Raw genomic sequence first — 26364 nt, forward strand, 5'->3', positions numbered from 1 at the left:
TGTTGGAGCTATTAAACTCACCTGGGGCTCAGCTGTTGTTTCTTGCAGCTATGGCTCCATCTAYTCGCCCAGTGTCATGCATGCCCACGCCTTCTGGCAGGGACAGCTTTCTCACTGCTGACATCTCCTCGCTCTGCACTGCTGCCTCCCCTCACCATTCTAAGCAGTTCCTCAAAAACAAGAAAGGAAAACATGCTGAAAAGGAAGATGTACACAAGGAAACAAAAACAATTTGCCAAGTACTCATTAGCAGCAGAGTATTCACTCAAGGTATAAAAAAATGTGGGTTCTTCCCTAAGGACTGTTCTTCTCTGTCTACAGTTCACAAATTGTTCTGAGCCTCACAAGATGCATAATTCTCTGTYACTACACAGGGACTTTTGGATTTTTATGAATGTCTAATTATTACTTCTAAGTCCAAACTTTAGAAGCCAAACTCTGCRGAATTTTTGCTTTTTAATTCTTAAAATTATGTGCAGACTGGATTTCCTTTCCGGTGCTTCTGCAATCCTGCTTCTGGAATTGTTATGAGTGTGGCCATGAGCTCATAYATTTAAAAATTCAAACAATAGAATCTCGTTTAGTAGTGGCAGCCATTTTGTCAAGGACATAAGATAAGCACTATTAAATAGACATAACACACTACAAGTGAAAACACTGTACACAATTCCCTTATTTAAGCTTATGCTTTTTAAGTCCTTTATTTACTGTAGAAGCCTCATAAATTAAAAATGTTTTGGTAYCTTTCTGTCAATCAACRARCCATTTKAACTTTACATTATTTGCCTGTGTTTGTGAACACAAACATTTAGCAAATCCTTACAATTAAAAGCTGTCTGCGTAAGCTCAAATTAAATCCCTTTAATGTTGAATTAAACTGAGCTTGCATAAATCAACTATGTTGAATATCCAGATAAGGGGATCTGATCATTCATCTAAATAAAGAAAWCAGTTGCAGAAGGTAAATATGGACACCCAAGAGAATACTGCCACTGCCACATGAACAATTTGGTAACAGCACTGATGATGCTCCCTTTGTTTCAGTGTCAGAGTATAGAGCTGAACTGGAGTTACATCCTAATTTACATCCCTAAATCAGCCTGTCTCCAAATTTGGCTCAATCTTTTTTCTCTACTTTTTCTCTTGCTACACAAATAAGGAGGAARAGATGAAGTGAATCAGAATGAAGCATAATTACAATTACTCTTTGAAAACAGAAATAGTAATGACTACTCCAGCAGTGCAGAAAACAACATTAACATGCTTTAAACCTTAAAATAAAGACAGGGAACATTTAGTACAACTCTTTGACCTTTTTCTCTCCAGCTCAACTTTGTTTTTCCTACTGGATGTTTGTAATAAGGCTTAGGATAAATTCCTGTTCCTACTGATGGAGAAGGTCATGAATTCACTTCTTGTTTAAGTGCAATCAAAACAGGTGACATTTTATCAGCATGGCAAACATTTCAAATGTTATATAATTCTTTTTTAAGAATATGGCTCAGATCAAGAACTTGAAAAAATACAGTGGAAAGGGGGAAGAAAAGGTAAAAGCTTATGGATATAAACTCTTCCACCTAAAATTATATATCACATTCTGAACAAAAGGTTTTAATCATTGAACCATGGGTACAAAGATCCAAAAAAAYTGAAGTTCGTATTATGTGTGAACACAGTAAAAAAGCCAAACATTGTGCTTTTAAAGTCCAGATGTAAGTCTATGWGAAGAACTAGAAAGTACAGTTTTCTGTAGGTGTGTAAAAGGAACATGATCATCATATTTTAATTAATTTTAACACGATTCTTCCTACAGTAGGAAAAGTAATGCAGAACAAAGGCAGATCATATTTGGAGTCAAATGAACAGTAACATTTTCAACATTAAAATGAAAACGTTCACATATAAGTGAGATAGATGCAGCTGTTTTTATTATTTTAGTTGGCCTTTTCCAGAGCCAATTAAAAAGCATACGGTATTTTTAATACAAAAATATAAATATTACATATTACAAATTCTTTTTTGCTTTGTTCACTCAGGGAAAGTTMCCAAAATGATCAGTCAATTTATTAGGATAAGAACATCAATTACTTTTAAACAACACATCAGATCAGAGGTGTATGTCCTGTTAGAGTTTACATTATAAAAATTAGGGCAACACTAACATTTACGTTTTATACAGGAGAGCAGTAGGTGCCTTCATGCCAAGCTATTCTATTTCTTTTTCTTCTTTTGCAATGGAGCATCCAGCTTTTGTTTCTCGGAAATATTTTTTCTCTTTCTTTTTGCTGTTTTAACACACTTGTTAGGCCCAAAAGCTTTGTCTTCCCTGGCTATTGATGGTTTGTCATCTTCTGTTTCTGAAAAGAAGCAAGGAATTATTCACACTGATTTTTATGTCCAGTCTTTGTAATCTAAATGGCACAAAGACTTATTTGTATCTCATTTAAAAGAAAGAGTTATAAACAGTGGAAAGTGTCATTCATCCTAGTTTTGCCGATAAAGTTTAAATGTATAAAGATCAAATATATAAACAGATTACAATACAGCAAAACAAAAGTAGAAAAAGCAAACAAATCTGAGCTAGACTTAKTAAGTTTGCCTAGCTACAATGGCCTCAGACCTAATTTTGTTTGTAGGAAAACAAGACATGCAGTTCTGTCAGCTCTTTATTTTCTCATCTGTCTCAAAAGCTTTGCAGTGGCTTCCTCATTGTGTTGTCCCAGTAAACAGAAAGAAAACTTCAATAGAAGTGAAAAGAGGCTTATGTTCTCCAACAAACACATGACACTGTCAGATCGGTAAGTGTATCTGCATCACTTGCCAGCATCATATCCCCACTTCTTCAAAATACCAGAAGGTTTTCTCATGGATATAGTAGAAACCTCCCAYGTGGTGTATTCCATTTCACAGTCATATTAACAGTTCAAAATACAAATGGTTCTGTTACCTTCAGATGCTGTTGCAGTTTTATCAGAGTTTTCTTTCATTTCTGAAGCTTGGTCAAGCCATACTGCAAGACATGTCAGCCTAGCTTTGGTATTGACTTCACATAGTAAAGACGGCCTATCTTTAATCTGAAGAAAATATAAAAGAAGATTATTTAAACCTACTTTTATTTCTGTTTAAATTTACTGAAGTATTTGAAGTGAGAATGCATCTTACTGCCCACCTTCCACTTCATTGTTAGGCAATTATATCACAAAGCTCATTTAATACAAATATTCTATTACAGATATCAGGGGATAAAGTGTCACAAACACGTGCAGTGTTAACAGCATCAACTCATTGGGAACTACTGTATTAGGATATTCTACCTCTCAGAGCTGGACAGAGCAGCCCACACAAGTATAGAAAACTCTGCCTACGGGGAAAAGAAATCACATATTTATTTTTAAAATAAATACAATGTTACAGAGAAAGGTAAAGAGTTCCCTGAACATGGTGTCAATTCAGTACAAGGGGAACAGAAATGTAAGGTGACAGGGAAAGAGAGAAATCAGTCCTGCCCTTACAAGTATAATCAGTGGGTGAAACTAAAAATAGGCAAATTCAGATATGAAGTGTATATATGTTRAGAAATAATTATTTGAACTATCCAAGATACTTATCATAAAATATAGTAGATCCTTTTTAACTAGGCAATAAATTTAAAAAAATCTATTTCTGATTTTAAAAGCAAACAATAAACACAAGGAACTTTAARCATAAGACATGATTCCTTGTTCAAYTGTGCTACTTGGAACTGCTTGAAAACACGCAAAATACAAGTACCCAGTACATTCATGTATTTGAATTTTTCYGAAGGATAAGTTCCTCCCCCGACATGAACAATCGCCTTCCCCCACCCAAACCAYAGACTTTGTATTTTTAGAAGTATAGCAACAGTCATCAACAGTACAAAAATTCACAGCAGTACTTAACTAATTAGATAGTCATAACATAACTGATTAGTCATAAGCCTGGCTAGGTCAGTCTGATGGGAAGCATGACTTTATGTAAAGTGGARATAAGATCTCATAATATAATCAGGTTTTATAGTTTGTTTAAAAAAAAGGCACAAAGGAAAAAATACACAAATGCATAAATACATATGCATAGACATACACATCTCTACTGAACAAAAATGAAAGATCAAGACARCCAGATTTCAAGTAAAATTTCCTCAGTGATTTAAAATTAACTCTTACAATAGAACTGTCTGCGATTTTGTTTCTCTGATACTTTTCTTCAATGTAAGAAGCAGTTTAATATACCAACCTTATCAAGATCCAGATTCCACATTTTAATGTAACCATCACTAGATGCAGTAACAATAACATGCTGTCCTTCTCTTTCAAAACTATGAATATCTTTTATTCTGTGAAAAGTAATACATTTTTATTTTATAGCATGGCAGTTCACTTCAGAACAGTAAGTTGAGAGAAATTAAAGATGAGGCAACAGTCTAAAAAAGTCAGTTTGAACAGAAAACCCCCAAGTGAYAGGMAGGAACTTGGAACAGTAATCTGCTTTGAGTGCTGTCATTTATATTAGGAACATTTACTTTTGCTAGGCTTACTGGGATTCAATTCAGAATGCTTTTAATTATTCAGAATAATTTAATACTTTAATACTACTTAATAGAGCATACACTATTAAACACATCAATGACATTACTGCTAATGCTTTTGTGTTTTGATAAATTCAAAGCAACACTTGGACAAATATTTGGTTTTCAAAAACAGAGAATATGTGATTACACTTTTGTTTGAACCGAATAAAACTGTTTTTTTTGAAACATTCTAAAGAGTCAGATTCAGTAAAGACTGGTTAAACACACACARTCACTCACAGATTTAGAAGTAATATTCTTAATTTTGTACCCTGTTTTTGTAACATGCATGGATAGCACAGTGCTTGTGCTCACACTAAAAGCAAAGAAATCTGTTTGGAATTTAGCACATAAATAAATTCACTTTCTATACTAAAACAAAAACAAAAACTGCTAAATATTATAAATCATTAAATGTTAGAAAGGACTCAGCACTTTTTAAATATTTAAACAGTAAACAARTATAGAATACCTGTTTTCATGAGCTTTAAATTCACACAGGCATTTTTGAGAGTCACAGCTGTAGAACCTRATCATTTCATCACCTCCAGCTATGGCAAGGATAGAATCCTTGGAATCGAAAAAAAAAGAAATGCAAGTATGATTAATTTCATATGTTTCAATCCAGTTAACTTCCCAACACTTCTCATTTTTGTACTTACTGTAATAAATCTAAGTGAAGAAATCCTCTTCTCTGTTGTAATGGTGCCAGTGATTGAAGCTGTGTCCAGTCTGTAGACATCCACTTTGTTTGTTATCACGGTCACATACCTCTCTCCATCAGGGGACCATTTAATTATGTGTGCATCTGTACACAWTGATACAGAGAAATTTAAAAGTAAGAATCTTTAGAAGCTCTAGATACTGTTTTCTGCCTCAGTCCAAGACAATATTCAGTGAAAAATCAAATAAACTAGAAAAAACACCTATGCTCTTAAATRTTTATTTCTGATTAACAGAACCGTGTAAAGGTCAGTCTGTAAAGAAAAAAAAAAACTGTGTGTAAGTGTAAAGAAAAACAAACTAAACTACATTTACTTAAATCTCCTGACCTCAAATTTCAAGGGAAAAAAGGATTTACTTTAGTGGTACTATGATTATTATCAAGGACACAGGCTTACATATGCTTGTCTGCATGCGTAAAAAAGCCATTGTAAAAGTTYGCAATTAACTGACTTGATTAAAAGTCAACTTTCTATACACAWAAAATAAAACTATCAAATTCCACTTAATTAGTGGATTTAGATTGATCAACTCACTTTGCTTCAGGTTTTTGATGAAGGCTGATTTCCCGTCAACAAGATTCCAAGTTCTGAAACACAACAACAGGTAATGGTTAAAAACAGCAGTGAAACTGAAGTCTGATCTGCTGACATGAGGCACCCAAAGGAAGCTTTTAAMCCTCTCTGTGCATTTTTTTGCATCCTTAATGCAAAAGAAAATAGTGAGTTCATATATTGTTTGCATAGTAWGATGTTGAACTTGTCTTATTTATTTTCTAAACCACCATTTGCAATACAGAGCCCAAAAGGAGACCAATAGCAATTTGTGCTATTAAAATAGCATTTTATATCTTTAAAACAGCAACATGGAAGTGAAWAATCACAATAAACAAAACCTGGCACTTTTCAGAAGTTTAAGCATATTATGTTCCAAAATGCAAACATATTCACACATCTRTATTTCTGACTTGTGAAGAGTCAGTATTCACAAGAAGAAGATATGAACAGTAGGAACTATTCTTAAGAGACTTTAAAATATTGCTGGCACTTAGAACGTCAAAAGACAAACTAGTGGATCTTTGAAACATTTGATAACAAATATGTTTTATCAGTATTGCATGGCCRAATGCCAACACAGAATTCTTTCCTATAACACCTTATTAAGAGTTACTTAATTATGATTCTCAGCATTTCTGTGGAAGGCTGGCTAGCTGAGAGGGGTCGCGTAGACATGTTGCAGCTTGGTGAGATGGAGGGGCACAGGTATTGCACTCAGCTAGGATAGTTGCTGAGATTGTGTGAACAATTCTTCTGAAGCAATAAGAAAGCAATGCAAGGACATCATGTTTTTAAGCTGCTGGAAACTCCCCACAAGATACTTGTGTTGGTTAGCCCTGGGAAAAAGTAGAAGTAGATAAGGGAAATTGGCAAGTGAATCATTAAAGGTGGAGTTGACGTTTAGGATGTGGACCCATGAAATATATGTATTACAGAATATGTATGAGCTAATTATGTGTGCTATAAAACTTAGACATTGTTTGCAATAAATGGAAGTTCGCTTATAACTCATATTGAGTGGTCCGAGTCTTCCCTTCTGCGACACATTTCTTCATCAGTTTTGACTCACCTTAATGTTTTATCTGTTCCAACTGACAGAGCTAACTTCCCAGAAGGATGAATAGAGAGAGATGTCACATGTCCCCTAATAAAAACAAAACATTAGTCACATCTATTATTAACAAGGAAGATAGACATGAAAACATACGTGAATATGAAGATTTAAGAAACTCACTTATGCGCCTTAATGGATTTCAGACATTCCCATCTCTTTGTGTTCCAGATACAAATGAGTCCATCTTCTGCCCCACTCAATAGATGTGCAGTACCATAGAACTCCAAACAAGTTATCGTGCCTAGAAATACAATTAACAATGTCATACAGACCAAACAGTTATCCCACAAATTAGCAGGGAATACACAACTTAACAGAAAAGCTTCTCCCATCAAGACATGCCACCTGCTACCCCTACCCTTGGGAAAATCCAAATTATTTCTTAAAAAAAAAATTAAGAGTATTTCTTAACAAAACCCCTCAAACTTCTTTGCTATATTCAATCCCTCATGTGCTCTATCGATCCTTTATCCAAACATGTCTGAACTCCACCTGRTTTATTTTCTGACACAGCAGTACTCAAACACCATGGCACAGACAAGAGAGAGCTTCTATCAGTGATAGAAATCCTCCCACATCAAAGCCCTGCTCCTAACACACAGCTGAATTTACTGCACATGCTGCTTCCCCAAAATCACCGTGTTTGTCATATGTGACTTAAATGCCGGTACCATGCTCAGGCTAGCCCCTGGATCTTTTTGATTAATCAGGACTGAGCTACAAATGACCCAAACAGATTTATTTGGACAGCTGTTACCTGATGACTGTACAAATGATATAGACAAAGGGCGCACCCTCAGCAAGTCTGCAGATAACACCAAACTCTGTGAGTGGTGAGGGATGGGATRCCATCCAGAGGGATTTGGACAAGTTCAAGTAGTGGGCCATGGGAACCKCAAAGTTCCACAAAGCACAGGCTGGGGGTTGGACAGCTCTGCCGAGASGGGGGACTTAGTCTTGATGAGGGATGAGAGGCTGGACATCACCTAGCAATGTGTGCTTCCAGCCCAGAAAGCCAAACGTGTCCTGGGCTGCATCAAAGGTAGCATGGGCAGCAGGATTCGGCCCCTTCGCTCTTCTGAGATCCCACCTGGAGTGGGTGGAGTGGGGCATCCAGGTCCAATAATTCCCCAACATAAGAATCATGTGGACCYGTTGAAGCAAGTCTAGAGAAGAACCATGATAAAGATGACCAGAGAGATGGAACACCTGCAAGGAAAGGCTGAAAAGAATTGGGATTCTTCAGCTGGGAGAAAGCTGCAGGGAGACCTTTTTGTGGGCTTTAAGTGGGCTTATAAGAAAGATAGGGACAAACTTTCTAGCAGGGCCTGTTGCAATAGGACAATGGGTAATGGTTTTTCATTAAAGAAGTCAATTTAGATTAGATGTATGAAAGAAGTGTTTTTACAAGGACAGCAGTGATCCAMCAAAACAAATTGTCCAGAGAGGTGGTTGATACTCCCTCCCTGGAAACATTCAAGGCCCAATGGGATGAGACTGTCTAACCTGATCTGGTTGAAGATGTCCCTGTTCACTGCAGTGGGGTTGGATTAGCTGACCTTTAAAATGTTCCTTCCAACCCAAACTATTCTGTGACTCTGTGAGGTACTTTGCAGTTGTAATTCAGGAAGTACACGCAGTGGGAAATGTACCAGGTTAACTCCTCTGGCAGCAGCAGCCTGCTCTCAGGCAAACTCTCTCTTTTGCGTGGCTCATGTACACTTGCGACAGGACAAGGACACTGGGAAAGACAATAGCTGGGAGTACGCATGGTTTAGATAAACTGTCCTGATAGAAGAAAAATGGCACATAAGCCATTTGTGGGTCATAACTTCCTAACCAGTTAAATAATTGAAAACAGCAGCTATGTTTGTGGGCTCATACCAAAATATTTTTTTTTTACTTTTATACTCAAAAGCTTACCTTGTTTGTATCATCACATCATCATGGCTGCAACACCACCACTATTACAGTCTTTTTAAAAARAAACAACTGTTTTCTTTTTTCTAGCAAGGGCCAGTTTTTCAGCTGCAATTTTTTATCATTAATGCTTTTTACAAAGAGATGCTCCCTTACCATTGTGCTGTAGCAGTGCCCCGTGTTCTATCTTCTTTTTCATGTCATATATTTGGATTGTCTCATCCCTGCTCCCAGTGACCACATATCTGTTATTCACTGCTACTGCTGACAATGAGGCAGAGTGGGCATGATGTGTAAAATCAGGGACGACTGTCCAGGACTGTAAATTAAAAGCAAAACAAACATGTCTTTCTCAAGCTTACCATAATAAGCTTCCACTTCACTGTCCTGTGTTTTTTTAAAAGCAAAATTTGAAAAAGTATACATGTAAAAATCAGAATTATAGAATCAATTAGATTGGAAAAGACCTCTGAGATCATGAAGTCCAACCTATGACCTGTCACCTATCACCAACCTATCACCTTGTCAAGTAGACCATGGCTCTGAGTGCCAGATCCAGTCTTTCCTTAAACGCCTCCAGGGACAGTGACTCTACTACCTCCCTGGGCAGCCCATTCCAATGTCTAATCACTGACATATATGGTCTATATCAAAGTGATAAGGTGCTTATGAGGCCTATTAATCGAAAACTTTCTATAGCCTTTTTTATACGTTATCAATATAAGAATGTAGTAACTTTTTACATATTATTAAAACACAATGTAATCACTTTCAATATATTATCAATGATAGCCTTTTTATATATTGCTATAAGTTTTTTAATAGTGTATTAGCAACATATAGTATACCAGCTGCACGTAATCTAACSAGCTGGATTAGTACATAGATATGTGAAATCACCAAGAAGCATAGATCAGAAAAAGTTCTGAAGAAAGTAGACAGGTAGATGCTATAAACAAGGAACAGTAGAGAGCACTAATGAGAACTTGGCAGAAGCACAGGACAGTCAGCAAAATAATTGAAAATTATGACTTGAAGGACTAGAAAAAAAACATGAACGTCACAACTGTGCATGCCCTGAAGACAAAGGTGAAAAGTCCACCATGATGAAGAGGATGGTATCTCATTAGAGGGAGACCCCCACAACCACCGAATTGAGGATGACACATGCACACTTGTAAAACTGCGATATAGTGTACTTCCGTGCCCATGTATAGTGGTGGGTGTATGGTGGGCATATGGGGGGCAGTGACAATGTTCATGTTGCACCCTGCTTACTGTATAAAAATGTGCTAATTTGAAGTAAAGGCAGGTGGGTTAGGAGGAGAAATCCCCTTCATCTCCAGTGCTACACCAGCGCTGTAATAAACAAATACCTGCTCTATAGACACCAGTCTATGGGGTTTTATTTCTAGGCCCTTTTCGGGCACCATCAMCCTTTCTCAGGAGAAATTCCTCCTAATGTCCAACCTAAACCTTCTCTGGCAAAGCATGAGGCCATGTTCTCTTGTCCTCTCCTCAGAAGAAGCAGCTGACCCTCACCTGGCTTCACCTTCCTTTCAGGCAGTTGTRAGAGCAATAACATCACCCTTGAGCCTCCTTTTCTCCAGACTAAACATCCCCTGCTCCCCACTCCTCACAACACTTGTGCTCCAGACCCTTCCTCARTTCCACCGATCTTCTCTGAACATGTCCAGCATCTCAATGTCTTTCCTGAATTGAGAGTCCCAGAACTGAACACAGCATTCGAGGTGTGGCCTCACCAGTGCTGAGTACAGGGGGAGGAATTATACTTAGCTATAAGCATAATGGCATCTCACTGAGTAAATGTGCTGTTAGGAGATATTCCAAAGGATTTAAGCGTGCAAACCGCCCTTTGTAATCAGGGCTGTGCTTAGACGAAGCTAGCTGTGAAAAGGTGTCTGCGCAGAGATAAACTCCGAGGGCAAGAGACGCGGATTCTCTCGTTTTCCATCAAGGCAGGCTGAAGACACGCCTTCGGCCTGCCCCATCCTCGAGCCCACGTCCCATCCRTCCCCCGCGCAGCTCTCCATCTTCCGCGTCGGGTGGAACGGCCTCGCACCGCAGCCCCGCGACACCACGTGGCTCCCCGCAGCCCAGAGGCTCTCGCAACGAGAGCCCTTCGGAGCAAGGAGGGGGCCGAGCCTGGCGGCRCAGGCTGCGGGAGAGGCCGCCCCGCCCCCGCAACGAGCTTTAAGAGCCCCAGCGGCGCCCGGAACCACGGCTGCGGACGGGCGACACGGTGAGTGCTGGGGGGTGCTCTCAGGGAGGCGGGGGGGGCATTTCCTCCTCACGCTTCCCTGGAGGTGTTGGAGACCGGGCTGCGTGGGGCTCTGAACACGCTGGACTCGTGGAAGGTATCCCTGTCCATGGMAGGGGGGTTGGAACTAAATGGCCTCTGAGGTCCTTCTAACCCAAGCGGTTCTGTGATTGTTCCTTCCCCCTGTATCCCCCCATACCCGTTACCTGGCCGGGCCGCGTGGCGAACCCCAGCAGCACCTGCTCGTAGCACCCCGCCACGAGCTCCATCCGCCACCGCACGGCGCCGCCCCGGCCTTCCCCCYGGCTCTTCCGCCGCCCGCCCGTCCGCCGCGCTGCCTGCTCCGCTCCGCTCCGCGCCGGCCCCGCGTGTGGCGTCTGGCCACGCTTGCTCCTCCCGGGTGAGGAAAATCCCGCGGGAGCCGCCGCGGAGCAGGAAACGCCCGAAGGAGCGGCGAGGGGTCAGGCTGCGCGCGGGGCAGCCCGCGCAGGGTGGGGGGAGGGGGGGCCTCGCGGGGCGGAAGCGGCGCTCGCGGTGATGGCGGCGGGGAGGAGGAGAGGCGTTAGTGCCGGGTTCGCGAGGGAGGGGTGGGGGGAAGCGGTGGCCGTGATCGGGGGCTGGTAGCGGGGAAAAGGAGCGCGARCCGATCTTTTGGGAGCGAGGCGGGGTGGGATGGGCTGGAGTGTTTACGGCCTTTTCCCTTCTCCCGAGGCCGCGGGGCTTCGCCTCCCTCAGGGCGCGCGGGGCGGGGAGGCCCTGGCGGCGCTTGGGCCGAGGCGCTAGAAAACCAGCCTTTCCCTAGCCCCGGGCCCTGCCGGCTTTTATTGTTACTATGTCGTTTTTTTTTTATTTTTTATTTTTTTCATTACATAATTTCTTATCGCGCAGTACAATAAGCGGGAAGCGCGGCCGCGGCGCCAGTGTGGCCGTTTGCCGAGGGCCGCGGCCGGGTGCGGCGCACTTTCGGTCGGGCTTTTCCCGKCGTGCCGAGTGGCTCGGTTAGAGAAATGCGTCACGGCTCGGGCCTCGGCTCGGCCGGGGTCACCGCGCCGGCCCCAAGAGCTCTTGGAGGCTGCCTCATCCCTGTGCCCTGACCCAGCGCCCGTGGGAGCAAAATTAGTGCCGAAGGAAGGAGGGAGGGTTGCCCGCTCCCTGGGTGAGCGGTGTTCGGGCGATTCAGACCGTGATCAGCATCGCCCACCTTTTTGCCCGGATAAACGCAATAATGCAATAAACGTGGAATAAATTACAGAGCTGCTGTGATGTGTGTGTAATCCGATTAAGAATGTGTTTGAATTCTGGTTATTGAAGCTGCCCCACTGCCTAAATGAAAGATAGCTGTGGGTGTATTTGTAGTTAAGGCAAATGTAAAAAAATCTATTATATTAATGCATGCTATTTTAATTGTTTTTAAAATGTTTTTGTTTTCTAGTGAAAAGGTCAAGATTGGACAGGAAGGTGTACAAAACCAGTTTGGCATAAAAGTTGGTGGTAACTGACCAAGAGGTAGTCGCATCACTTGCCTCCTGATAGCCTATCGCAACTAGAGTTCTCTGTCCTGCGTGTATCTTCCGTTAGGTCTGCACAAGTGAAAAGTGGTAAGTTTGAAAAAAGTTACTGTGCAGCTGTGCATTCATAGTATTTAAGCATTGAGAACAGGGAGGAGTTGGTTTCCTCTGATGAAAATAATTGTTAAAGGACCATTGTTATGTGGATATTTGCATTATTAATGACTGCCTTTAACAGGAATAAGTTGTTGCTGCTAATTATTTGTARTGAATGCAATGGCTTTCAGTTAAGCACATGCTCAGTTTAGCATATGCTAACCTTACTAKTATATGACTATTTTAAGGGCTTGTTTGTGCATGACTTTTGGCTTCAGAATGGCTGTGGGGACGAATTCCATAATTATTCTGAGTAGCACCATGCATGGATGCACTAGTTATGGTTTATGGCTATGGTGTGTCAAGTTAGTCTAATCAGTTTTCAGAAGTAGTGTTCTGAACTGCTCTGCTCTGGAGGCAAGCCTTTAAGGCATTGTAGATGCTCGGTGTTCATTGCATTATGTGACTGTGGATTTGATCAGCTAAGATGTAAAACATTACATGAATTCTTGCATGGAAATGGGAATTAAAATTTCACTAGTTAAGTATCTGCATAAAAGGAGTAACACCAGTTATAAGAAATCAGTAGTGGTGAAGGAACACCTGTGTGAAAGTAAATGCAGAATATTTTGCAAATTAAACTGATTTATATTGGATTTTTGTACTGATTTCTATTTGTTGGATGACTAGTGGGAAAAGCCTAAAGAAAGGCTATTGGAATCAATAAAGATATGTACCTTTTCAGGAAAGTGTGTCTGCTAGTTTAGTTATCACAGTAAAAGGTTATTTGTTATTAACTTTGATAATGAGTGAAATGTGTATGTGGAAAAGGTGCAGAGAAAGATCATGTTTGCTTGTACTGTGCCCTTACGCTGCTTCTATTTCTCCTACTCTTTAGCACATAGGAAATACCACTGCTTGTTTTCAGCTGCATAGTTTGTGGTACAAATAAATTAATTTTAAATTTGGCTGAAAAGGGAAGAAACCCTGGGGAGTTGTACAAAACATACCAAAGCCTCATTTTTAACTGTTTTAGAATCTTTTGAATTATTAGGTTGTTATATGTGGCATTTCAGAATTAAGGGTGAGGTATAGATGACTTACAAGCTCTCTAAAATTTTTATTGCATTGGACAGTGGGAAGACTGGTCTATTACAGTTTAAGACAGTGAAGATTACTGCTAATCATAATCCCATGGGCCATATATCCCTTTTGTCTGTATTGTTTTAGCAGTGACAAGTCAGAACTTAATTTTTGAGTTCTGAATTAATAAAATTTAAAGCTTATGGTTGGGTGAACATATTTGGAAGTAACTACTTTTGAGGATAAAATCCTTCATCTTCTTTTTCTCCCCCACATTTTTTTCAGCTGAAGGAGGGCCATAAGCTGAACCTGTGTAGCCATCCTGTTGGAGAAAGACAGAAGACAGTTTGAACCATGGCAAGCCAGGTAAGATCGTTTAGTCAGAAATGCAGGCTTGCAGTGCCTGAATGGATTCCAGAACCATACTCAGAATTCCTAATAAATGTAAAGCTGAAATAGCTAGATTACTCTGAGTTGGGTGTTCTTTTAGTCCTGTGATTTCTTCTGGCATTGTGGTAATTGGTGGCTGTACTCGGGACACTTAAGTGTGTCACTCAAGCAGGTTGGGGGTCGTTACATTAAGCTTTGCAGTTTGGATTATTTGAATGCAAGTTCTTCTGAAGGACCTTGGGTATAACACCCTCTATGTAAGATACATGTGGAGGTGTTGTAGAGGAAGAACATTAAAGCCTGCGTAAGTAAATGCTGTGGAACATCATTCTTGTTTTTTGGAAGTCCTTGTTCTTCAGAACCTTACGGTGAGGGAGGCAGCCTGTGTTAATACGGCTGCTTCCCCTCTTTTGTGTAGCTGCCCCACTTACTTCCTTTTTGAACTGTGGTTTTTGGGGTTCAGGGTTTTTTTTCCTTTTTTATTTTTTTTCCTAAGAGGTACTTTTTATGCCTCTTTCTTCCTGGCCTTACACCTGGGTTCGAGTTTTCCCTCAGCCAAACTAATGCCTGTTCCTGGTCTGCTTTCTCTGTTCATTCCATTAATCGGCCTCTTGTCACTGTTCCTGGCCTGGGAGAGTGACTCACTGCTGAGTAGTGAGGAGAGGCATCATGGAAGAAGAATTCCTAGGTGAGGGGAGATAGATAGGGACAGCGGAGATCTTCTAGGCAAGAGTGACAAATTCCCTGCCTCTTCATCGCTCAGATTGTGCTGCAGCAGAGTTTCTTGCATCCTGGAGCTCAAGCAGAACACAGTCCAGTCCTGAAGCTAACTAACATTTAGGATTGGCCAGCATCAAAGGGCTAACTGGTTTTTCCCTAATTCCCAGAGGAAGCTGTCAATCCTTTAGCCAGCTTGAGAAGTCAGGGGAATATGGCTGTTCATACAATCCTTTGGCTCTGTTATTTTTGCCAGGCGTTTTCCCCAGAGGCTGCTTTCCCTCATGGGAGGCGGAGGGAGAAATGGGACCCCAGGCTTCTTTCAAGGGCAAGGTGAATATGGGGAAATCACCTGTGGTGATGGGGAGTGGGAGGGAGGAATGTAAATGAGGCTAAATACTATAAAGGCGATTTTTTTTTTCTCCTTGCAGGACTTGATGGCAAAAAAAAGAGAATGTCTCCAGGCCTACAGCTGGTGGCGAACACCACAGAAGAAACGGAAGAAAAAGAACAAAATAAAACCAGGAAGAATAGAGTTTGTCCCTAGCAGTACTAATGCAACCAGGTAAAGATGTTTAGAAAGGAGAAGGTCTGACCCCTTACCTGTTTAAAATTGCCAATGACTAGTGAATGCCACCAATTGTTTTTAAAATCCTGAAATGGCTCACCTGGTGCCTGTACACTATTGCTTATGGAATTGTATTGCCAACTGAATGATTTTTTTCCTAGTTTGTCTCTTTCATAATCACTTGGGAAATGTTGTCAAAATAGTCTTAGCTCGTTCTAATTATGGCTGTAACTTATTTTTTTCTTGGYATTTTTGGGTCCCCTGCCCTTCAGACAACAAACACTACTTTTTAAAACCAATTTTCAAAAGGATTCTGTAATAAATTTGGATCTTCGTTGAAATATTTTCTCTTGCAAAAGTGGTAGAATGGACTCAGAGAAATTGAGAACTTTTTGGAGTGGTGGCATTGCAGTTCTGTACACTGCCTAGCAGAGTTTTGTAGTTAACACTGTCTTTATATTTTGCCTCCTTATTTGATGAGTAATAGCTACTTGCTTGTATGTTAGCTCATTTCAGTGTTAAATTATCTGTGTTATTCTCAAATTTAATGATGGTTCTCTTATGTTTTTAAAGACCAGATTATTCAATATTTGTTGGGGAGCTTACTCCAGAAGTGGATGATTTCCAGCTCTATGACTACTTCCTAAAGAGGTACCCCTCATGTATTGACTGCAAAATAGCAACAGATCTCCTGGGATATTCCAGGTAATGCCTGTGAAAAATGTGTTAATGCTGTCAGTATGTTTGCTTCTATAAGTAATTTGTAAGAACTTGCATTTGAACTGGCTCTTCGTTTTTTTCAGAGGCAGGAAGAGAGTGATTAGTCTCTGGCATRATTTTTTAACAACATAGATCCAAGTGGTTCTAAAACTTTATGGTTAGTTTTAGCAGTTAGTGTGATTTATGTTAATGTGATGAGCTTCAATTTAGCCAAATGCTTATCTGCATGAAAGCAGTTAGATGGTGGGAGAAGGAAGACATTTGCATGGACATTATTCTGCTGTGCTTACCTACAGCACTGTGTCCACTTAGTCAACTGCAGGACAAAATAATTCCCTTTTTGCATGTGGAAGAGAAGTACAAGACCTAGCAAATCTTAGGGTTTGGGAGACAGAATTTTGAATATTAGTAAATAAAGCTTAGTAGACATGACACTGGCTAGAGAGCGAGTCAAACACAGATGAGTGAGTTTGCTCTTCAGAACATAGTAGCTGTAATGGACTAATTCAAGCAACTTGGGGAAAAAAAAAGGAAATACGAGAGCAAATTTTAAAAGAATGTTAGAGCTATACAGCAGTAGGAATGGGCTAACACTGGTGAATTAACTGCGCTAAGTGCAGAAATACGAAATCTGGTTACTTACAGAGAGAGCAGTTAACATGCATTGTTTCACTGGCTTTCAGCAAGTTGTATCTTAATGCTATCAAAAGAGCTCTGCTTCTGGCCCAAGTTTTTAATTTTGCGAAAGCATCTTCTGTGCATGTGCACATGCTGGAGAGGTTGCTTAGATATTAGAAGCTATAGCAGCTACTATTTTCTGTTTTCATGAAGACAGAAATTGAATTCATTAGCTTTGTAACTGTTATGAATACTAGAATTTGTTTTCTCCCTTTTGAAAATTGTAGAGGGTATGCCTTTGTCAGATTTGGTGAGCAAGGTGATCAGATGAGGGCACTGCAAGACTGCCAGAATGCACCAGGTCTGGGGGGAAAACGAATCCGGCTGAGCATAGGAATTTCTAAAAGGTAACAAATGAGTTGTGCATTGATACAGTAATGCTAAATAATCGGATTCTTGTAGTTCTGCCTTTGTAAAGACTGTGGCCCTTGCTATAATGGCTATACACATGATGTAAAACCAAAATCACAGAAGTATTATGTTTTGACTACCTGGATTCATCAACCTCTTTGAGGATTGCTGGGGAAATCCAACTCTTTAAGTCTAGCCAGATTGTATAATTTGGGTTTAGCTGTTGTTCTGACCAGCTTTAATGCTTATGGTAGTGAAGCTGAACGCATTTGTAAGTATTTCATGTTTGGGCCTGAAGATGGTATAAGGGACAAGTGTTTGTTTTTACGCTAGAAAGCTTTTCTTYTAAGTCTTTCTTAGTTTAGACAAGGTAGCACATTGCTGGTTTTCAAGTAGGCTGGCAGAGGGAGAAACTCTTCAGTGGAAAAATACAGAATATAGAGGGGAAGAAGCCAAAGGCGATGAACAGTTGCTTGAAAGGTTTGTTTAGAATACTACTCTTTGCTTTCCAAGTGATTAGGGCAGCAGGAAATTTAAAGTTGATTTGGTTTGAGATTTTTTTTTTCTGACAGCTCAGTTCTCTCAGTTAAGACAATTCAGTTAGAGACTTTATACCAAATTTGATAAACTTTGATCCAGAATAGAGACAAAAATAGAATTTTAGTTTCTATATTCATGAGGTTAGCTTGTGTGTTCTGTTAGAAGGCTAAAAAGAAGAGCTCCTGCTTTTCTTCCCTGTATAGTTTTGCCAGTGTTGCCTCATTGCTTTGGAACAGAAATGCTCTTATCCAGGAGAGCACTGTCCAGATTTGTTTTGACTAACTTACTTTGAAAATGAAGCCCCAAGAAAGTTTTCCTCACTTCTGCTATCCAGAAGAATGTCAGTGGTATTTTTAGATTTTTCTTTCCTACAGAGATGGATATTGGAGAGAAGTTGGAAGCAGAAGACTGAGACATTGTGTAGTGATTTGTTTACTACAGTAATAAGACAGTAAAGTACCTATTTATTAGAATGTTTGCGTACATTTTTCAGTTCACAGTACTGAAGCAAAAATGTAATATGGATATTGAAATATCATTAGTCTGTATCTGTTTCTGAATGGCAGAGTACTATGCTCTCACAGCATCCAAATATCCAGCCATCAGAGTAATTTGTCATTAAATCACTTACATTGGAAACTGTTTCTGAGCTCCTTCAGTTTTGTTGGCAAAAAGCCCCAATCTGAATTTTCTTCAGTAAAGTGGAGACCCAGGGAAATGGGACTCTGCCAACACAGGAGGTCTGCTTCTATGTAATCAGTGAGGAAATGTTTAAACATCAGGGATTTCTTGGAATATGCAGTTGATTTATCCCAATGTTTTTCATGTAGTGTATCTATTTTAGTACCGAATATTCTTGTGCAGTGATACTTGCCATTAGTCAACTTAAAGTTGTCCCTGAGAAAAATCTGCTCAGGAGAGGGAAAGCAGTGAAAACTAATCACCTGACCTAATCACTTGATCTTAAAGAACTAATGAGTTTTGTTATTTTACTGCTGCTTTGGCTTAATTTTGGATAATGGCAGTGCTGACGTCACCCGATAACTATGCTTTGGCAACTGTTCATGGACCAAAACCTGAAAAGGTGAAGGTAGACATGTTAAATTGGCAGACAGTGTCAGATGCTCCTCTAAAACAGATAATCTGGCTTAACCCCTTGTTTCTGGAAATAACAGGACTTAGTATTAACGAAACAAGTGGAAGGACTGATTAAGACTTTAAATGTTTAAAGTGTCTTTAAAGCAACAGTGCTTGATAAAGGTTTCTGATCTTAATAAATCATTTTTTTTATCAGCAGCTTGCTTATGTGGATACCAAAAGTATCCAAACTGCATACAGATAAATGTAATTTGAGTTAATCCATAGAACTAATTACTTTTGGCATTGGTGAAGGTGAGAGCATTTGCTTCTTTATAAACATATGAGGTATTGTGCTATGACTTAAAATTTATGCAACTATTTAGAAAAGCTTCCTTGTAAATTTGGAAGTGTGTAAAATTGTTTAAATTCAACATTGGGTTTACAATTTTTTGTTCTCAAACTCTTAACTGTATATAACTTCTCATGTTTCAGACTGAAAGCAGAATTCCAGCGGTACCAGTCATACAACTATAATGATTATTACCAAGATTATCAGAACTACTACTCACAGTGGAATTACGATCCTTATGCTGACTACAACTACAGCTCCTATACTCCCTATGATAGCATGCAAGCTGTTGGAGACTGCTCTTTAGGAGATGCTGTTATGGCTCCAGCTGTTTTTGAGGTAAAGATGCTAAACAGTTAATTAAAAAAAAAATAGGTAGCAAGTTGTATGGATTGTGTAAATCAGAGCAAAAGTCCTAAAACTGATATCATGCATTGAGATAAGTGTGAAGGTTATATTCAGCATTTTTTATTTAAGTGCTTTAGTGTATGTGCAGGATTAGATACTTACACATTTCTGTTATTTGTTCATGTACGTCAAATAGCAGTTCTGACAGCAAAGTCTTGTGGTCTTTTTTCTCATTCTGTTTTTCTGATGTACTTTTGCTTAAAGCAAAATAAAGAATTGTTGTGAGATGATTGTATCAAGATCAACCAGTTGATGAGTTACAACTTCCAAAAGTGTCTTCCAAGCAGAACTATACTGTAATTTTCTTTAAAAAACCCTAAACCAATGTCCCACAAAAAAACCTCTCTCCAACAAACTCCTGCTTATTTTATAGTTATGGCAGGACGTAGCGGTTTAGGAGGGAGAAAAAAATTATTTTGGATTTCTAATGCTTTCAGAAACTGACTACAATTAAACTTCTTTTTTTTAGGAAGCTTCAGCTATGACTGAAATAAATGATGACCTATTAACTGAAGGTAATGATAATTTTATCCCTGCAGCTTGAATTAAGCCATACTTCTGCCCTTTAATAATCCAAGCTARTGACATATTGGATAAAGAATGGGTTATAGCTAAGGTGAGGTAGCATTTTAAGGCTAATGGTGTACACCATGTCAAGTAAAATGGGACACTGTCAAGAACTCTTTGCAGTAGGCTTCTTGTAACTTTGCCTTTATTATCCTTCCAAAATGGTTTATTGGAGTATTTACTATATCTTTGTATTGATTTTGCTAAGATTACTATATGTTCAACTCATTAGTAGAGACATCTTGTGTATTCTGAAATTTTAATTATCTGTAAATCTCTGCTTCATGTGAAAATACCGATATAGTCCTAAAATTCTAATACACAAATTCCAAAAGAAGTTGGATTTGTCAGGTCCATTAAAATTCTAGGTGAATAAACATCTTACTAGACTTATATCTATTACATCATTAAATTTAGCTACAGTACACTTTACTAGGCATTTACTTGAGGCTTTTGTGTGCAAGCCTCCTAAGATCTGACACTTGCACTTACCAGGCTTTTATTTTCAGATCCACAGCTGTACTTGGATGTTGATGAAATGAACAGACAATTTATGGAGACAAGTGAAGAACTCTATGATGCACTCATGAATTGTCACTGGCAACCTCTGGATACGGTCACTTCTGACATCCCCTCTGCTATTTAAGTGTCTTATATAGCATGACCGTTATGACCAAGGTGCTAAAATTACATTTCTTCTACATTACTCTAGATCATAAGTTTTAAAGCACAATAATAGGTTGGGGGTTTTTTGCTATGCTTTTGGCAGTTTCTGTATTTTTTTGTTTTGTTCATCACTTGGAGCATCTTGAAATCATGTAAATATTCTAGAAATGTAAAGAATTCAATGGGGTCTAAAGATAGATTTGCCTGTGTAAATAAAATTTTGTTTCTGCAAACTGGCCAGCAAGGGATTTTACTTACATATGCAAAACACYTTCTCTTCTGGCTTGTGGAATTTAGCTGGAGGCAGTAGGGGTATTTCACCTGTCTTTGGTATGGGCATCAGCACTACCAAGAACTAGCACTCAAATACTTTCAGGATACCTAGGCAATCTTCTACAAATTCTTTTAAGTGCTCATCTGTAYAGTTTTGAAATACAGAAGGGCAAATTTTGAGCTGCTGTTGCTGCAAATGTTCCAAAGACTAAGGATGATACCTACTGATAATTTTATCTTGTTAGTCATCTCAATTAATGCTTTCCAGCAAAGAAACTGRTGTAATATAATACATGTTCACAAACATTAAAAGCTTTGGAGAAAACTGTGGTTTAAAAGAGGAAGAATAATCCATTATGAATTCAAGTATCCTAATATCCTCTTCAACTAAGTTGCACCCTATCCTAAACCTCTGTTATTTGTTCAGTCTTCATGCTCAGATGTTTCACAGTGATGAGGTTTATAACATTTTAGTAGGATGACAGTTTTCAGTGAAGTCAAAGGAGGTAGGGGAGATGGCAATGAAGAAAGTTCTGGTGCGAGATAGCAACTTCTGAGTGGCTTCCTCTAAACTGTTCTTACCTGAAAGAGTGTAAAGTATTTTCCAGTCATAGGGATATCTTAAAGCTCCTATGTATGCAAAAATATTTGCTATTTAATGTATGCAATAAATTCAGTCTGGAAACAGAAGAATATTTTTAAGAGAAAAAGATATAAATTATCCTATAGCTAATAGATGTGAAAGCTACTAAAGCTATTCAGGCAGTTGGGTACTGCCATTTGTGTTGGGGCAGTCTAAACCCTAAGTGTTGGGATGACAGGATAAGATAAAAGTTCTGCTTTTTTTTTTTTTTCCTTTTAATGCCTTAATTACATTAAAGTGGTGGTCATAACTTACATGCTGTTCTTAAATGTGAAACTAATACTGCATTGCAGAGTGATGACTTGGCCCAGCAGGTCCCTTCTACCTACTCACCAGAACCTCTCTCTTTTAACAGTTTAATTTCAGCTAGGATTTTTTTAAGTCCTATCCATGAAATACAGATGCTCTAAACCAGGAAGGGTCTTTTGGTGTGCTGTAGGAACTTCATTCTTCCTTGATTTTGTGTACTGTGTATGTAGAAAAAGAGAAATCAAAGCCCCYTCATTTAGGCAGGAGATTACTATCTGTCTTAGCAACCATTTCCCTGCTTTGGAGAGAACTAGTTACAAAGTGGCTGAAAACTGGGATTTTGGGGGTGAATGTTTCCCCGGCGTGAACTGGTCAGTCTTTGGAGGGTGATAGTAGGGAGATTAATAGGAATGTGACAGAAAGTGGAATAAATGATGCCAAGAGAATCTGGATGGGAAAGGGATTACTTGTGTACCTCTATAGAATAATTTCAGGGGACTGCAGATGGGAGGAAATGCGGTAGAGTGGGCCCCTTGAATTTGGATGTGGGGGTGTTAAACTTTCAAAACCCTGCTCGATTCGATGTTACTTCAGTAGTAGTGCACCGCTATCATGCCTGAGCTTGGTAGTACAAACCAGTTGCTAGGCACAGGATTTTGTATCTAGCGAGCACCGTCATGACAAGCTGCAGGATTATAACCCAGGCACAGACCCGGAAGCTTCCTGCTTTGAAGTGTATATGCTGCTTTGCACAGCATTACCTAACACCATATTTAAGTTGCAGCAAGTAATGTGTGGAAACCTTTTACTGTGTTATCAGATACTAAGGATGCATGTTAGCTTAGTCCACAGTGTTTCTACCATCTGCTGCTTTTTGGCATTTGGGAGGTTCATCCATGTGTGAACTGTGTAAGGAGGAGCCCGTGTAGCTGCGTGATTTCACCTGGATCAGCACTGTATGACTACAGCACATAAACCTCAAAGTCAGAGTCTGTAGTCATATTTATTACTAATATTTATGACTCTTATTTATGAGTAGAATCATATTTACGCAGATTTTACATGTTAGTGAGATCACTGCACTCTGCATTAGGGACTGTTTTCAGACATCCATACACCTTCTGTTCTGGCCTGTAAAATACCCATGTAGTGAAAATACTGTTTATTAAATGCAGTGAAAGAAATTTTTTGTCYATTAGTTCTGCATAGCTGAGAAACATTGAGGAATGTATTTTCTCCCAGTCAACATACAAGAAAAGTGAGGTGAAGAAGGGAGCCTACTGTTTGCAGCCTGTGTGATACTTACATAACTCTCTGACTTTGTGTCTCCTGAGCTTTTCTAGGCTACCCTGCTTCCAGTTAGGAGTGCATAAATGGGATTAAGATACTGTGTGGAGCACACACTCTTTACTGTAAAGGCATACTGGAAAAACTGTTCTATATTGGTCTAAGCACAAATTTGGGAAAAAGTGAGCGCCTCGGAAGTGTTGGCATTTATTGCTGAGATTTTTAACTGAGGAAACTTCCTGTGCTGGTCTAGCTAGCCATCTGCATTAGTGAGCTTACACAAAGATGTGCACATGTACATCATACAGATGCCTGCTCTCAGYTCTACAAAGAGCTGATTGCAGTAGAAACATTAAAGTATTGGAAGTAATGTTTTCAACACCATGCTATTTCACTTTGTCTGGTTGTGTTTTGTATATGTTTTACCCAGCTGAAATGTGGGGTTTTTTAATTCTGATAAAGGGGTTTTTTTTAAGAATATCTTGTATTGGTTTTATAAACTTTTATTGTACCTAGCTGTGATAGATAGTGCCTTTACCTAAAACCCACTAATTTCTTGAAGAAGAGTAATGTTTTTGTTTTCCACTTCTCTGAAAAGCTTTAGTACCATGGTTTGAGGGGCTAATGATCCTGCAGTCAGTGAACAGGGAGAAAGAAACAGGCTAAAAAATGGTGAAGACTTGAATAGGTTCAAGAAAGTTAAATGGTATTTAAGCCATGAATGTTTCTTTTTGCAGGGATGCTCTTGGATCAACAGCTTCTTTCTAGCGCTACCTCAAAGTAACTTGCAGATATAACTCACAGGGAAGATTGATCARATGGTGATGATCACTATCATTCTGCTGGAGACATATATCTATTTGCCTTTTGTTTTGTCTCATTTTAATTACRTTTATTTAACTTGAGTGACTCTTGTGAATAGACATTGTTTGACCACATCGACAGGTATTTCTGAGTCATGAGTTTCATTAAAGGCATGTCACCATATGGAAATTGTTCTAAATAAGTAAAACAAGTAAATAAAGCAGCACTTGAATTTATTAAGCAAATTAGTGTAGCTGCCTTTGACACGTATGTGGAAGAGAAAATCCGTTTACAGCTTACCTTAATATACTTAGCGTGCATAAAGAGGGAAGCTTGTTTTAAARTTGTCCAAGTTCTACATGTTCAGCACAGGAGGGATTTTAGTCAGTTCCCCTCATGTACCGTTTTAGAAGCCAGCGTTATTACTAATGAGTGTCTGTTGCCAATGGGCACAGTTTACATCCCTTTGTAAATCTTGCTCTTCCCATAATGAAAATACATAATGCTACCCTTCYTTCCTCTCCCTGAAGTTGAAAGCTATCATGCTGATTGTTTCTTGGACAAAATGAGTTACAAATCCAAGCTAAATTTTTTGTGTTTTTATCTTGACATGCACATTGTAGAAACAGACCATCATTCTAATATTGGGCAGTAGCTGTAGCACACCAGTTTACACCAGCCAAGGTGGTTCTTGCTGGTGACTTCAAACATACATGTTTCCAGGACAGGCATCCTCTATCACTTCTAGTCCTCCCACTGCACATAAATTTGTATTTACAATTGTGGGGCAGGAGAATAAGGAAGTTYATGAGGAGAAAAATCTTGAAAGTAATTCCACCCTGCTGGGAATTTGGTAATGGTTATCTCCTCTTGATCATGCAAACGGAACAAAGAAATTGAGGAGTTAAATSATGGAGAGCTGGGAGAAKACACTAATGACGTTCAAAAAAAGCMAGTATGAAGCAGYGGGGATAGCGCAAAATTCCCCAGTAACATTTTTTCTARAAGCTGTTCCTCTGCTGTTACTGCCTGTTCACATTTCTGCATGCCTTCAGAATTACATTCACACCTCTTCCACGTGCTCTTCAGGTGTGTGCTGGGATGAATGTTTTTATTTTTGGTAGAAGGGGTGTATGGTGTATCATGGCTCTGTTCTAGGTAACATTTTTATTGACTTGTACATAGGGAAGGTGCTTGTGATTTTATGTGCTTCTCTGCCGCATCGTTCCCAGGGCAGGTCAATGCTAACTAAAAATGTGAAACCATAGACTTCCCAACTTTACTTTTTGTAGAATAAAAAACCAAAACACATTTTTACACATTTCAACTTAGTAATAGGAATGCAGTCTTCCACATGTTTTGAGGAAGTAAAAGCTGTATTGAGGTTTTCCTCCCTACCTGCTTTCCATATGCTAACACTGAGTGATGAAAAACCCGCACCTTCCTGTAAACCCAATCGCTAGTGGCATCCTGGGGGAGCACCACGGACCTCGCGGTGTCGTTTTTCCTGCCGCGTTCACGCTGCTCCTCGTCAGGGCCAAGGGAACATCTCCCCCACTCTGCCGTTGTCGCGTGGGGGAAGCTCAGCGTGGGTAATTTGCGTCCCCGGGGCAGAGTCAGGACAGGCTCGGTAGTACCAAACAGCCGGTTAAGAGGCAACGGGTAGAAACTCATGCTCAGGAAATTCCACCTACGTACGAGGGAAAAAACCTTCATTGTGCGAGTGATCGCGGACTGGAACAGGCTGCGCAGAGCTTGTGGGGTCTCACTGGAGAAATTCAGGACCAGTCTGCATGCAATCCTGTGCCATGCGCTCYGCTTGAACGTGAAGGTTGAACCAAGATGACTCACTGCGGTCCTTTCCAACCCGAGCCATTCTATGAAACGCCGCGGGGAGAGAGGGCGGTGGAGATACCCGCGCCGCCCCKTCTGGGGCTCTGCGCGGCACGACCCCGGCACAAACTTCCGTTCTTAGCCCTCAAGCTGTCCCTGAGGTGCGCCCGGGAGCGAGCGTTTCCCCAGCCACGTCCCTTTGCGGGTCGCGGCAGATCCCAACAAGCGCTTTTCCCGCGCATCCGGCGCGGCCCGGCCCAACCCGGCCCCTCCCTCCCGCTTCCCTTGGAGCGGGGGCGGTGCGCGCGCGGGGGCTGTCGGTCCGTCCGCCCGGCGCCGCTTGTGTGACGCTCCCGCGCGGGCTGGTG

The 26364-nt window shown here is 40.0% G+C and overlaps 2 protein-coding genes across 10 annotated transcripts; one reads left to right on the plus strand and one right to left on the minus strand.

Annotated features, from left to right (window-relative positions):
• Positions 1 to 24: 24 nt before the first annotated feature.
• On the minus strand, positions 25 to 11455 carry PAK1IP1 (PAK1 interacting protein 1). Of its 2 annotated transcripts, none has more exons than XM_057370457.1 (10): positions 11393 to 11455; positions 9062 to 9224; positions 7106 to 7226; positions 6941 to 7015; positions 5851 to 5903; positions 5254 to 5399; positions 5064 to 5161; positions 4258 to 4357; positions 2948 to 3074; positions 25 to 2351 (listed from the first exon to the last, which is right to left on the minus strand). In XM_057370457.1, exons 1-10 carry the CDS (start codon positions 11453 to 11455, stop codon positions 2212 to 2214), a joined length of 1086 nt encoding a protein of 361 aa, XP_057226440.1. In that variant the 3' UTR covers positions 25 to 2211. The 2 variants fall into 2 exon arrangements, with proteins under 2 accessions (XP_057226440.1, XP_057226439.1); XM_057370456.1 differs by having other exon boundaries at positions 25 to 2357.
• Positions 10945 to 24424, plus strand: LOC130576080 (tRNA selenocysteine 1-associated protein 1-like). 8 transcript variants are annotated; one of them, XM_057370464.1, is made up of 11 exons: positions 10946 to 11168; positions 12619 to 12784; positions 14159 to 14239; positions 15237 to 15313; positions 15412 to 15545; positions 16122 to 16253; positions 17174 to 17293; positions 19410 to 19605; positions 20144 to 20189; positions 20751 to 20919; positions 24097 to 24424. In XM_057370464.1, the coding sequence occupies exons 4-10, from the start codon at positions 15284 to 15286 to the stop codon at positions 20885 to 20887; spliced, it is 795 nt and encodes a 264-aa protein (XP_057226447.1). In that variant the 5' UTR covers positions 10946 to 11168; positions 12619 to 12784; positions 14159 to 14239; positions 15237 to 15283; the 3' UTR covers positions 20888 to 20919; positions 24097 to 24424. The 8 variants fall into 8 exon arrangements, with proteins under 8 accessions (XP_057226449.1, XP_057226447.1, XP_057226442.1 ...); XM_057370459.1 differs by lacking the exon at positions 24097 to 24424 and having other exon boundaries at positions 20751 to 21143; XM_057370463.1 differs by lacking the exons at positions 10946 to 11168; positions 24097 to 24424 and adding an exon at positions 11261 to 11283 and having other exon boundaries at positions 20751 to 21143.
• Positions 24425 to 26364: the final 1940 nt, after the last annotated feature.

The sequence above is a fragment of the Malurus melanocephalus genome, unplaced genomic scaffold (genome assembly GCF_030028575.1).
Source record: "Malurus melanocephalus ecotype Western Australia unplaced genomic scaffold, MMel_1.1 scaffold_126, whole genome shotgun sequence".
Classification (NCBI taxonomy): domain Eukaryota; kingdom Metazoa; phylum Chordata; class Aves; order Passeriformes; family Maluridae; genus Malurus; species Malurus melanocephalus.

Coding starts and splice junctions, on each gene's coding strand:
- LOC130576080 (XM_057370464.1), top strand. CDS start 15,284: ATGGGACCCCAGGCTTCTTTCAAGGGCAAG. Junction 15,314..15,411: donor AGGCTTCTTTCAAGGGCAAG/GTGAATATGGGG, acceptor TTCTCCTTGCAG/GACTTGATGGCAAAAAAAAG. Junction 17,294..19,409: donor AGCATAGGAATTTCTAAAAG/GTAACAAATGAG, acceptor CTCATGTTTCAG/ACTGAAAGCAGAATTCCAGC.